This window comes from Typopeltis vanoorti, chromosome 11 (genome assembly GCF_054136105.1).
Source record: "Typopeltis vanoorti isolate ZY-2024b chromosome 11, IOZ_Tvanoo_1.0, whole genome shotgun sequence".
Classification (NCBI taxonomy): domain Eukaryota; kingdom Metazoa; phylum Arthropoda; class Arachnida; order Uropygi; family Thelyphonidae; genus Typopeltis; species Typopeltis vanoorti.
This window is the reverse complement of record NC_143559.1, coordinates 64744892-64759208: the sequence shown is the minus strand read 5'-3', so window position 1 is coordinate 64759208 and position 14317 is coordinate 64744892. Positions and strand designations below refer to the sequence as shown.

At 33.6% G+C, this 14317-nt stretch overlaps 1 protein-coding gene across 15 annotated transcripts in view; it reads left to right on the top strand.

Annotated features, from left to right (window-relative positions):
* The window catches only part of smg (sterile alpha motif domain containing protein 4 smaug), a 392969-nt gene that overhangs the window by 174211 nt on the left and 204441 nt on the right, over nucleotides 1-14317 (top strand). Inside the window, exon 1 of one of the 15 annotated variants that reach the window (XM_090400237.1) lies at nucleotides 736-864. The exons of 13 other annotated variants lie outside the window; for them this stretch is intronic. In XM_090400237.1, coding sequence (XP_090256363.1) covers nucleotides 804-864 — 61 coding nt within the window. In that variant the 5' untranslated portion in view covers nucleotides 736-803. Of the gene's footprint in view, nucleotides 1-735; nucleotides 865-7585; nucleotides 7706-14317 lie in introns of those variants that run through there. One more of the 15 variants, XM_090400246.1, reaches the window with a different exon arrangement.

Sequence of the window (14317 nt, the reverse complement as noted above, 5' to 3'; positions counted from 1 at the left end):
AGCAAATTTCGTTTTAATATTAGCAATTTTTTTTTTTTTCAGTGCGTTAAAATTTCTTTAATGAATTTTTCCGTGTAGATAATTATAAGTTGCGGTTAGGATCCCTCAATGCTTGTATAGCAAAATCGCGAATCGTGCACAGTATGAAACGATACACAATTTAAAACGGAATTATAATATGGAGCGAATGTAATGCTGACCTATTAGTCTAATAAATCCCTGCCCTTCTGGTGATTTATTCAAAATCGCCTTGTATCTTTCAATTCGAAGACTTATTGCAGCAACCTTCGGCTTCACAAAAGAGACGGAAAATAGTGAATTTATTAAACAAACATTACCATTTTATTCATCTAAATCGTACAATAACACACAATTTTTTGGGGGAAGAAATTGACATTCAAGTTCCAAATGGCACTAGTCTAATAATAGTAATTAAATAATGTTATATATCTGTCACACCATTAGTCGTGTAACGACTATACATTCCGAAGTCAGTCACAATACTCTTTACCAGATGCTAGGAAAGAAAACGAGGCCGATGGACTGTCTTGTCAGCCAATCATTGCGTGTACAGCTGGCCGCCTTTCGCGAGTAGTTGGCTGTCCGGCCTCTTCGCTAACTCGTTTTTTCGTGGCCCACGTGTTCGTTGTTGCTTAACGCGCAAACCTTTCTCACGTGCGCCAGTAAACGTGCACGCGCCTTCCTCTCGAGTTAGCATTGGATTAGCAGTTAGTGGAGCTGTGCGATGTAGTTTTTCGAAAACTTGTGGCCAGAAAGTGCTGTTGTAAATTGGAGTTTACTTGATGTTTGCAGCTATGCAGCTGTTACAAGGGTTCGCTGTGCCTCCCAGTTGGCCTGTAAGAGGTAGGCATCTTATTTGGTGTGTATATTGACACTCATAAATAGAAAGTGAAATGGTGCTCCGTGCGGAATAGGAAAGTGTATTAACATAGTTACAGACGTTATACTATTGTCTAATTTTAGTAAATGCTATTTTACTAATATATTTAGTAATATGTAATTATACAGTATCGATTTATTTTAATTCACCACGAACTTGGTTGCCTTCATTTACTAAACATGTACCTAAGATACGAAGCATACTGTTGTGAAATTTATCATTTACTTCATTATTATGGAAGATCCATGGAGTCAACTTGCGCGGGAGGTATTTCATTGAGGAATTAAATGAAATTATCTGATTTAGTAATTAAATTCCTGTAATATTTTACCTGTTTGAATAATTTTGTTAAATGTAATACAAAATATTGCATTAATTGCAGTACAAATGTTGGAGTAAATTTTAATATTAAGCATCCAATATTTCTATTTGACAACTTTAGATTTAAGCGTTACAGAACGGCGTTTTTGTTGATGTTTATATGAGGTTGTTAATACATTTTTATTTTATCGATGTTAATTACTATTTTGATATTTTTCTGTTTCCAGTTTTATGTAAACAATGAACTCGTACAAAGCTTGTCATCCTCCAAATACTGAGAATTATAGTTTTACTTTTGTTGGTCATTAAATTATTCTACTTTAATACAGTTCTCAACGATTCTGTTGACTTTTAAATTCTTCGCCTTCTGAAGTATCGGAAGTTCAAACATTGACTTAGTTTAGTTAACTAGATTAAAGTGGAAATCATCGGATTGGCTTTATGCAGAATTTCAATTAGTGACTTAACTTGTTTCTATAAAGCGTAATATTTTCGAAATGAATAGTCTTCGCATGTGACAAAATGACGCTATTGTAAAAGCAGACATTAGTTTCAATGGGATTAACAATAAATCAAACGGATGTGAATGCATAGCGAAGGGAGTCAAAGGAGGAAACTATCCTAGTTAATCGCGGGACTAAAGATGCAGTGGAATAGGAACTTTTTAAAAAAATTAATTCCTAGCATATAACAACCGATTTAATTACTCGACCAAATGTTTTGCTACCTTTTGACTTAAGCCCTGTCACAAAGTTGAAAGTGTAGTGCATGAGTAAGGCATGACTTTTTTTGCATGGAGAGTGGTTGGTTGAGTGCTTCACAAACATTGAACCAATTTAAGATGAGGTGTGGTGGGCATTCTCTCTCTCAGAATGCATCTTTCTGATGCATCATGAGACTTGACTCAAGGAGGTGTTTTGTATATTAACTAGTGCAAGTCGCATCTCTCCAGTACACTTAATCTTTTACAAGTTAAGTTGCTCAAGCTGAAAATACTGTTCCTAAAGTAGTCATTCTTTTAAAAATTAGGTATCCTTATTTGTAGTTTTGTTATACTCCTCTAAATTGTACAATGGATGATAATAAATTTATTTCTAAATTTGTGTAAAGGTATTGAATTTTTACATATCAGAATGGAATATTTCAGTGGGAAAACATTTTTATTTAGAGGCTCATCTTGGTGAATTGGAGATTTTTAGACTTAGACTGGCATTTCAAATGGGGATTGGTTCCCCCCTTTCCTATAGACAAAGACTATGAGTAGTCTTCTTAATTTGCTATGATTAATATATAAAAGTGAAAGTGGCCAGACGTGATGTGAAATGGATTATTTCAGTTCATCCTTCAGCATGGAGAAAATTTTGAACAGGAATCTAGCTATTCAATAGATTGCCACTTTGGAAGACCTAATAGTCATCATTAGCATTTTGTATTTAGTTTTAATCCAGTATCTTAACTAGCAGCTAGTTCTGCAGAAGTCATTCCAAAATTATTTGAAATGGAAGATATTGTGACTCAGTGAAGCTCATCTCTATATATTGTAGTGACAGTTTTCTAGTTGGAAGGTCTATAGTGGGCAGTAGATGGCATTGGTGGAGACATTGAGGGAGGGCACCTACTCCACACTGAGTCTTTGGACACTCTGGAGGTTTAACATAATAATTAAAGGAACATTTACAACTAATGGTTCAGCTAACCTCATCTCTCATACAGATGATGCCTCTTGCTCACCACAAACTTGCAAAATAGCCTAGGCCAGAAACGAGGAACCTACTTTTGTTGCTTCCAGTGTAGCTCTGATGCATCAGTTTTTGTTTCAGAAGCATTATTAGTCGATAGTATCAATTAATTTAATGGTTTATATAAATGTAATTTGATATAACTTGATCTTATGAGATTCCTTTTTGAAATAGATGCAGCCTATTGATTAGAAAGCCACTTCTAGTCTAGACACAATGCACTTCATTGCACCAAAACAATCAAAACAAATCTGTACTGTTCATTTATCTATCTTCCACCAAATGATGTCTGTTAAGGTAGAAGACAAATGTGGATAGCATGCTTTATTTCAGTATATATCATCTTTGGAGACAAGGCTACATTTTCTATGCACTTGACTAATAAAATGCACTGATGCTGGTGAACTTAAGCCACTCTCAGTTCTTATATGAGAAGTTATGTATTACAGGATTGCTTCTCTTAAGTGAGATTTAGTATTAAAAAATTGCACTATAAACTGAACTTCAATATAGGGTGCTAACATACTTTAAATAGCTAATCATATATTGGTATGGTATTGTTGCTTACCTTTTTTGTGCTAAGTTAGCGAGTCCTGTTGTCCAAATTATTCAAATATTTCAAGTAGTTTCTTATGTAAACTGTACTTATCCTCATTACATTATTATATTTAAATGACAAGTTTGAGTAGTCCTAAAAAAAGAGAGAGTGCTGTTTTCAAAGAACTGTAATGGAAGTTTATTATTTTTAAAAAAAGTGCCTAACTGGATTGGTTGTTCAGTTATAATAAATTTTAGTTTAATCCTTTATCGAAGTGTGAGCAAACAAAGTTTGTGCCTGAAAATATCTTCAGGACTGAGGTAAGGTAGTACAACACCAGGAAACTCGTAGCAAAGGTGGAGCAAGCTAACATCACTCCTATCTCAGTATCTCCCATAATGCAAAACACATCTCCTTGCAGATATGTATAATATTATGCATTAAGGGAATGGCCACTACCCAGACCAGTTTCGACCTTTATTGAGGTCTTGTCAAATTGTGTGGTGATGAAGTCAATAACCCAATTTGAATCCTTGGGGTGGGTGGGCAAAAGCCTGCAAATAAGTTGTAGGCTTTTGAAATAAGCTAACCATTGTAATGGACAATCATAGCATAGTGCTATGCTAATTTCAATAGTTTACAGCTGGTAGACAAAGTGGACTTAAAATGAGGCTTTAACTTTGGATAAATTTAACATATCTATTCTTGTCAAAGCCATAGAGGCTGTTTTTTGTGACATCAATGAAACCTGACCCAAACTTAAGGACTTCTATGTAATACTGTAATTTTCTTCCATTTAATCTATGATGAAAATGTTTTGTTTTCATATCAAGAAATTATTCTAATATGAATAGACAAGAATAAGCTGTAGCCACAAGGCACTTAACCCTCCTGGTTATATCAAAGGATGAAATTAGGTCAACATAAGGGTTATTAATGCGATGTAAAGATTGCCTTTTCTCATATATATATATATATATATATATATATATATATAAGCACTTCTGCTATATTTTAGATAACTCTTCTAGCCTCATTATTCAAAATATAATTCATTAATAATAATTCAAAATTCTTCATTCTTGTAAAAAAAAAAAAAAAAAAAGAAAAAATCCCTAGTTTGCCCATGGTACATACTATAGGTTTATAAATAACCTTTCATGGGTGAGAGCAGCATAATATGAAAAATGGCATGCGTCTTTCTATTGTGCTTAAGACATGAAGAGCTGCTTTTATCTCAAATCTACTTTGGGTACCAAGTCTGGTCTTAATTATGCCCTCAGATGATGCTCAGGATATGCATACTACACAACTAAGTTTATTACTAATTTATCAACTAATTTTTTTTCTCTAAATTGGTCTGTCACTTATAAGCATTCTAATATTGTCAGATCTTATTTCTGTCTTCTAGAAAATAGGTGGATTAATGTAGCCAATATTAGTTTTCTTCTGGATCTTTTTCCTGGCATTTTGATATCACTTATATATTGATTGGCCATCTTGCTCACTTTTCTGTCAGTGCCATCAGTTCACACCTGTAATTTTTCTCAGCACTCTTATGTGATTTGTTTTATAGACTTCTAACTCAGCTCTCATACCTAATGAGTTGAGATTACTTTTGCCACTGTTACATATATTGCAAGTTTAGTAGTTTGGTTAATTTCTCTTATTCCGTGTAAATCTTTTTTTTAGCTGACTCCCCACTATACCATCTTATTCTGTTTATTTTCATAGTTAATTTGCCATCGTAACTAATATTGTGCCTAAAATAGCTAAACAAAACCTACTTGTCCTGTAGATTCTATACTGAGAATACAGTTTGAAGTTTTCCATGTTCTTACCTGTTCTCTTCTCATAGTTTTGGTCTCTTTTTATTGCTAACTTTCATGCCAAATTTATTGCTTTTTCAGTTTAAAGAATCCTAGAATGCACCCATGTCTTACACCTGACTTACATAGCTATTTTCCTGCATTTCCTTCAGTTTTGATGGTAGATTAAACAGAGAGCAGTACATACATAATGTTCTATTTAGTCCATATAATTATAGGCATTTTGAAAATCTTCTCTTTTGCAGAGGTACCTTGTATGCTGCTCCCCCCCTCCCCACCACAATCTAGAAAACTGAATGCAGATCCTTGTTATATTCCCATGATTTTTCAACTGTCTTTTTCAAGTGAAAATCTGATCCTTAATCTGCATTTGTCTTGAATCCAGCTTGTTCTTGATTTTTCTTCTACATTTTGAAAGTTTATTTTTCACTTGGTCAGACTATAATAAATTTAGTTTAATCCTTTATCCAAGTGTGTGCAAACAAAGTTTGCGCCTGAAAGTATCTTCAGGACTGGGGTAAAGTGGTGCAACTCCTTGTAAAGGTGGAGCAAGCTACCAACACTCCTATCTCAGTATCTCCCATAATGCAAAATACATCTCCTTGTGGATATGTATAATATTATGCATTAAGGGAGGTTGGTAGCTTGCTCCACCATTGCAAGGAGGTGCCCGGTGTTGTACCACTTTACCCCAGTCCTGAAGATACTTTAAGGCACAAACGTTGTTTGCACACACTTAGATAAAGGATTAAACTAAATTTATTATTCTTCTACATTTATTTCCTAGCATCTTATATATTCTTGGAATATGTAGTGGGGGAAAAAAAAAGCCCTGTCATTCTCGGTGTTTTTTATTGCTCTTTTTATAGATGGGTACTCTGAACTGCTTCAATTGTCTGGAATCTAACCTGGCCTTCCCAATTATAGTAATTACTGTAAAGCCTACTTCCATATTTGAGCATTGCTGGTCAATCATCTACTCCAGCTGAGTTTTTACATTAAGGTTTTGGATAGCCTTTTCTGACTAAAACATAGTTTGATTGGTTTATGAACTGTTGATTGCATTGCCGCTGAATATTTCTTGCCACAGTTTTGTCACCAATTCTCACTTAATCCTTAAAAGTAATTACTCTGGTCATCCAGAATATCCTTATTTCCAGTTTTTATTTAATTAATTTTTTTTTAAATGTTCTTTGGCTACCTTCCTGAAATGTATCTCCCTTATTCTTACCATGACTTTCAGCTACTTTACACTTGGATTAGCTCTTGCACATTTTTCTCTTTCTCAGGACTTCCTTTGTAAGTTTTTTCAAACTTTCGTTTATTCTTAAATATTTATAGCTGAGTTCACAGTTTACTCTAAACATTTTTTTTTATCTTGATTTCATACAAGAGGTAGAACCTATAGCTCAAAGTTTTTATCTAAATTTTTTTTTTTTTCTATAGTCAGAAGGTATATCTTCTGTAAACATTTCACGAGAAGGCTATTCTAGAACAAAGGCAGATGGAATAAAAGAGGAAGAGAAGCAGGTTTATTTTCAGTTGGGATAGGGCACCCAGCTGTTACTGTTTTAACAGTAACATTAGTGGAGGAGTGATGATTCTAGTTAGGTAGAATTGGTGACCATGAGAGCATGTGTGGAGACCCTGGACAGTGAGAAGTTTTAGGTACCCACTCCAAACATGTAAACAGTATTTTAATGGGTGGATTTGTAGAGTTACTCATTACAAAAAAAAGTTTTTTTTTTTTTTTTCTCCTCTAGGTTAACAATGAAGTTAAACTTTCACAACTAGGCCACTTAAGAGGCTGACTTCACATTATTGCCTTTAGTATACCAAGGTAATTGATATGAAGTAATTCAGCCTCTATATACAATTAGCTTGGTCATGAAGATACTTTACACTCAGTTTGTTTTGCTTATACTTTAATAAAGGATTAAACAAGAATAATTTCTTGGCATACTTAATTTTATTGGTGGTATTAGTAGCCAAGCAGATCAAAAATAGCATGTTGAGTGGAAAATTATTTTTTCTTAGAAGCTGAGGAAGATATTGAGATTTATTCCTCAGGATTGGATTGAGGTAAATCTTTATCCATTTTGTATCCAGTAGGTGGATACCTACTAATGGACCTCCTCACATGAAGGTTGAAGATTAGACATTAGCTCGGAAGTCTCCACAGACTCTCTGTATTCCTCAAGTGATGGAGAAGCTGCCTTCTAGTTATCTAGCTTTGACCTTTTTAAGTAACTCCTTCTGGTCAAGAAATTAACTTTTTTTTAAAAAAAAATCTTTCTTACTTGACTTGCCATCTGCTCTCCTATGGAGGCCAGGCCTCTAGAAATACTTGCCATATGTGACTTATCAAAGAAAAGGGGTGAGTGAATTTTCAGCCTAGTTTCAGAATCCTGCATTCAAAATGTTGCCTTTATTTCTTTCTATAATTTTCACTTTTAAACATAATTATGAAGTTATTTGAACATGACAGTGTCCGATGAATGTAATAATTTTATTTTCAGCCAGAAGTATGTAATTAATTCCTTTGGGACTGTTTTGACCCTACTGTGGTAGTCAAAATAGTCTATTTTGAAGGGACTATTGTGACCCTACCAAAAATTAGTTTGGACAGAGATGCTTAATACCTTGATGCTATTTCCAAAACGTGGAATAATTCCTATTTATAACAACAGGTGGCATTATTTATCTCTTGTTCTGTTACAAACTAAAACCTACTATATCCATGAATTATTTTTGAAATGGTTGAGCATTTTCAAATTTTTATTTCCCATGACTTGCAAGTCATTTTTCTTTTAAAAAGCAGACATCAATAATTTAATAAGACCAATTTGTTTCATTTTTTTTCTTCTGCCAACTATAATTTCTTCCAATACTCTCTTTAAACTTAAGTTGGTATGCAGGGTAATTGAGTATTGATGTAAGCTTATTTTCACAATTCATAAATGATTATTATTCAGGCCTCCATGGAGTCAACTCTTCATAGGAGGTCCTTCCTAGGAAACAGTATCATGCCACTCCTTGAACTCATTGGCTGTTCTTGCTCTCGCCGCTTTATCAGTCAATGCATTCCGCACTTCAACCACCCTCCATGCAAAGAAACCACTCCTCACCCTCTTGCTCGCAGCTTCCTTTGCAACTTCCAGGGATGGCCCCTTTTTATTACTCCTTCCCACTGTTCCAGCAAGCAAAAGAACTCTCAGTGTCAACCTTGTAACTGCCTTTCAACAGTTTAGTCTCAGTCATATCACCTCTCCTATCTATCAAACTCTGCAGTCCACGTTCCCTCAGCTGTCCTCATAACTAACCTTGCACAGTCCTGAAACCATCTTTGTTATCTGCCTCTGTACCCATTCCATAGTTAATTTATCTCCTTCAAATCCTGGAGAACAAATTTTGAGGAAACAATAGTCTTAAGTGTGGTCTGATCAGGGCCTTATGCAATGGAACAATAACTTTGATCTCTTCAGATCAGAGTATTGCAGCAATCCTCAGTCATCTTTTACCACCTTTTGCAATATGTTCCCTGAATTTTGGTTTTCTATCAATTCTCACCCCCAGATCGCTTGTCTCCCCTACTTACTCCTGTACAGCTCCTCCAATCAAGTATGCAGCCTCCCATCAATGTATCCCAACTTCAAGACTATTTTGCTGCATTAAACAAACTCCCATTCATTCACCCCCAAATTAGCATAATGTAATTAAATCCTGAACATTCTTGATGACAAAACTTTTTCCTAAGTTAATATTTCTTAAAAAAATAACCTTATCTTTCAGAGATGAGTTGGAGATTGGATGTTTATATAAATTATGGATAATTTATATAAATTTAAATTTTCATTATGAACAATAAATGAAAAGAAATGAATGCAAACTACATTTCAGTTTTGTGAAACACAAAATTGAAGGTAAAAAGTGACCAGAAAGTATTGATTGGAGAAAGAGTTCTGTTGTCATCGATTAAAAACAAGATGTGCTTTCAAGATAAATGGCCCAAGGAATTCATTTAGTTATGCAACAGAGGCAAACATAATTTGTAATGTATAAAAGATGACTACAAGCTTTTCAAGACCTTTTTTTTTTTTTTTAAAGTTGCAACATTTAGATTTCACGAGATATTCAATTAAAAAAAAAAAAGCTGCAACATAGACTTTGCAAGAAATTGCATGGCTGAAAACATTTAACAGCTTCCAAAGAAAGTTGTATTCTAAAATTTGGAGTACTTGAAATGCCTTTCTTAAATACAACCTATTATAAAGCTAAATTCAATAAACCATTATTTACTGTTTACAAAAACTTGCAAGTCCAGTAGTAGAACAGGTATCAAAATAAAGTGTAATGTAAAAAAAAAAAAAATAAAAAATTGTCTGTTACTGGTAATGTCATTACACAATTTAGCTAAGGAAATGACTCCAACAATAAGTCTTCTAGATGTTTCTTCTGATATTTCAAATGAGAAGAAACTCATCCATTATCAGATGCATAGATAAAATTTGGAAGAAGCATTTGTTTTACATAATTTCTCACTAAAACTCTGTTGCAATGTATATTGATAGATGAGAGTGAAGTAAAGAAGTTCTTGCCTTTTTGAAAATTAGCAGGCAGTGGATCTGAAGTAGCATGTAACATGCTAGGGGGGGGGAAAACAATGGACTAATGGTTAAAATTAGAGACATGCAATAATCTTTTTGATTATTGCTCATAATTTAGCTGTCTTTAAATTCTTTTAGATTTCTTTTTATTGTTGAAATTGAAACACTAGTCAAACACACACCTTTCCCCATCATTTGCATTATGGGGAGTAAAAAAAAAAAAAATTGTGTGTGTGTGTGTAACCAGTAGATTTAAATGGTATTTCTGAAGCCCTAATAGAGGTAAATCTGTTCAGTCCATTAAAAAAAAAAAAAAAGTGATTGCATTTTGTTGTCATGACTTTCTCATTTGAGAAATTCAAAGGCTCTTTAACATTTGAACAGCGAGCAAAATGGATTAATTCCTCATTCCAATCCTAGATCTTTTGAATCTTCATTTATTCACTTCTTGGACATAAGTCATGGAAATGTTTTGACATTTCCATGGCTCGTGTGACACCTTTTTTTACCACGCCACTTTTTCAGTTGAATGGCTACAATCTACAATATCTTCTCATACATAAAAGATAATTATCAAACTTTTTTTATTCCTAGGTTTAACAGTTTTTGCATATATGCACGCACACACACACACGCTTTGCATTGTGATATCCCATTTCACAGGATTAAACAGAAAACTGTAGTACTATATAAACTAAGTCGGAATATTTTTGGAGTTGGCATTGGCGTTGCAGCCATACTTTGAGGTGTGGGGGAATGCTTTACCAATGTCAATTTCTAAAAAAAAAAATATATATTCTCAGATATCATTTTCAAATATATGCAAAATATGAGAATATATTCTCAGACTTTAAGCTGAACCTTTTTCAGTTCAACCCTGAAGGTTACCATGATTAAGCATTCAGTTGGTACTATAAAATCTTGATCTGTTATTTCTTTTAAATCTTTCATATTTGTTTGCAATAATAATATCAGCAAATTTTAAGTTGTTTTAATTTAATTCCATTAATATTGACTCCTTTATTAGGCTATTCTAAATTAATAAAAATGCATTCCAATGTTAATGTGAAGAGTTGGGAGAAATGTCTCCTTGCCTTATTCCTTGATTTATGTGAAATTTTTTGCTTATTTCATTGTTTGAATGATATATTTATGAAAATCCTACAGCATATGTCATTAAATTGTTTTTCAATGCTATAATCTCCAAGGGCTTCCTTCTATTTTATTCAGTAAAATGTTTGCATTATTCTATATTTGGGGTTTCCCTTTTTTTTTTTTTTTTTTTTTTTTTTTTTTTTTTTTTTTTTTTGAAAAAGATTTCTAATTCTTGTTTTAGAATATCCTCACATTCTTTAATCATCTCTATTATTAAACCATCCTCTCTGGCAGATTTGTTTTTCATTTGTTTTTAATGCTTTTTCAGTTTCAAAGATTTCTAATGGAGGTATATCAGAGATATTGTCATGATCCATTTTTTCTGTTGATTCTGGAATTTTCTTCCTATTTTCGCTTTTATACAGATTTGCATAGGATGTTTTTGCTTGCTAAATATTTTCTTCCCTTTTGATCTTCAAAAGCTATAATATTCTTTCTTCCAAATGAAAGATTATTTCTTAGAATTCTGAGGTTTCTATTTTTATCAATGATTTTTTTTTTTTTTTTTTGATCATATTACCTTATCTTTTCTTAATATCTTATCTGAAAAGTCTCTTTCATTGTATCCTTTTTGGATACAATGAAAAACACAACATTATTAATATTGAAATAATAGATGAGTATGGAGAAGATATTTTGAAAAATTTTGTTAACATTGAAGAAACAATAAGTCATGGAAGAATGGGATGGTCAGCATTTGGAAAATTGAAGAGATTTTTAAACAGCAAAATAAAACCTGAGATCAGAGCAAGGACTATTCAACCAATGCATATTGCCTGTTATGACATACAGAGCAGAAACTTGGCCAGTTCAAAAAAGGGAAATAATAAATAAAATGAAGGGGAAAAAAAGAGAAGAATTGAAAGATGTTTGCTAAACATGACTCAACAATAAAATGAAGAAATAAGAGCTAAAACAAAATTTTTAGACATTGGAGAAATAAGAGCTAAAACGAATGCTTTATTCTTCATAAGAATTGGAAATGGGTGAGACACATTACAAGACTTGAGGACAACAGATGGGACACATAATTATACTGGAGTGGCAGCCATATGAACGTAGATCAGCTGGAAGACTTGAAAGAAGGTGGTCAGATGGTAAAAGGAAAATTGGAATTCCCTGGCACCAAGAGACATGTGACAAGCTCAGGATAGAAACAGATGGAGTGAATTGGGAGATATTTATACCCCCAAAAGAGGCTATATTAAAAAAAAAAAACCCTAAAATATTGATTCAAATATTGAAATGTTTTTGAGTATGCACAACAAAAAATTTACTGATTAAAGAAATGAATTTGTCCCCATTCAAGAATTATCAATCTCTTAAATCTAATTCAATTGCCGAATTGAATCGGTTTTGTAAATTGTAGCATAAATTTTGTTTTTCCCCAAGCTTGTAGATTGTCATGCCTTGTGTGCAGCCCACTCTCTGTTTTGCTAATCACATAAATCTTAAATATGGAGTATATAGCTTAATGGCTTTTTAAGATTTGCAAAACCAGTAGCATATCAAAATAGGTATTCATTACATTTCGTGAAAAAATTGGAGCATAACATCTGAATCTTGTGCATATATTTAATCATATACACGTGCTTTTGACTTTACAAGTTGGAAAAAAAAATTGAAATACTGGACCTAATTAGTCATCATCATCAAATTCCTGCCATGTACCCTCAAGGGGTGTACGGTGTACAGGATATGACAGAACTACATGAAAAAATTACATCATTACTAACTTCCTATCTACAATTTTCCTCCAAATCAGTCTGTTACTTGTCAAGACTCCAACATTATCAAATCTTATATTTCTATCGTCTAAGGCACTTTGTACCGTATCATTCCACCTATATCTTGGTCTTCCTCTGGGTCGTTTTCCTGCCAACCTGGCAGAGAACACTTGTTTTGCTAATCTTTCCTCTCCCATTCTATTTAAGTGACCATACCATCTGAGATTAGCTCTGCTAACGCATTCCTGGATGCTGACAATGTCAAGTTCTTTCCTAATATCCTCATTTTTAATATGATATTGCCATTGATGCCATCTGTTCACGCCTCTAATCTTTCTCAGGACTCTCATATCTGCGGTCTCTAGTCTTTGGTCAAGTGTTTTACTTCTGACCCAGCTCTCAGATCCATAAGTTACAATTGGTTTGAACACTGTCTTGTATACAGCTAATTTAGTGTTCCGACTAATTTCTTTCTTATTCCATATGAATTTATTCAATTGACTTCCCACGATACCAGCTTTGCTGATTCTGTTGTCTATTTCTATATTTAGTTTACCATCTTCAGTAAAAATTGTGCCTAAGTAGCTGAAATGTTTTACTTGTTCCACAGGTTCTCCATTCACAACACAGTTGACATTTTCAATGATTCTGCCTATTTTCATTGTCTTTGTCTTTTTATTGCTGACCTTCATACCATATCTATTACAACAGCTATTCAATTTAGTCAGAGAATCTTGCAGACTTGTAGCGGATTTATTTAGAAGTATAACATCATCCGCATAAAGCAAAGAGCTGACATTAACATCTCCAATTTTGATATCAGGTTTAATACCACATTCCTTCAGAATGTGATCCATATAGATAATGAATAACAGTGGGGATAATGTACATCCTTGTCTCACACCAGATTTAACATTAAACCATCTTCCTGTACTTCCTTCAATTCTAACTGCTGACTCGCAACTCAAATAAAGACTAAGTATTGCTTGATATAATGCCCCATTGACACCATATAACTGCAGTGTATTGAATAGCTTCTCTCTTGGCACCTTGTCATATGCCTTTTCCAAATCGACAAAACTTAAATACAGATCTTTGTTATATTCCCATGCTTTCTCGACTATTTGTCGTAAAGTGAAGATCTGATCCTGACAGCCTCTATTTGGCCTGAATCCAGCTTGTTCTTCACCAAGCTTTTCTTCCACAATTCTTCTCAATCGTTTCTCAAGTATACTTGCATAGATCTTGCCAGGAACACTCAGTAGGGAAATACCTCTGTAATTCTCACATTCAGTTTTATTTCCCTTTTTATATATGGGTACTATGAGAGCTCTACTCCAATCATCGGGAATTCGTCCCTCTGTCCAGGCTTTCTGAACTATGCAGTGCAGCCACTGTAAGACTCTTATACCACCATACTTCAGCATTTCTGGTCGAATATCATCTACTCCTGCTGCCTTTCCACATTTCAAGCCTTTCATGGCTTTTTCGACTTCAAGT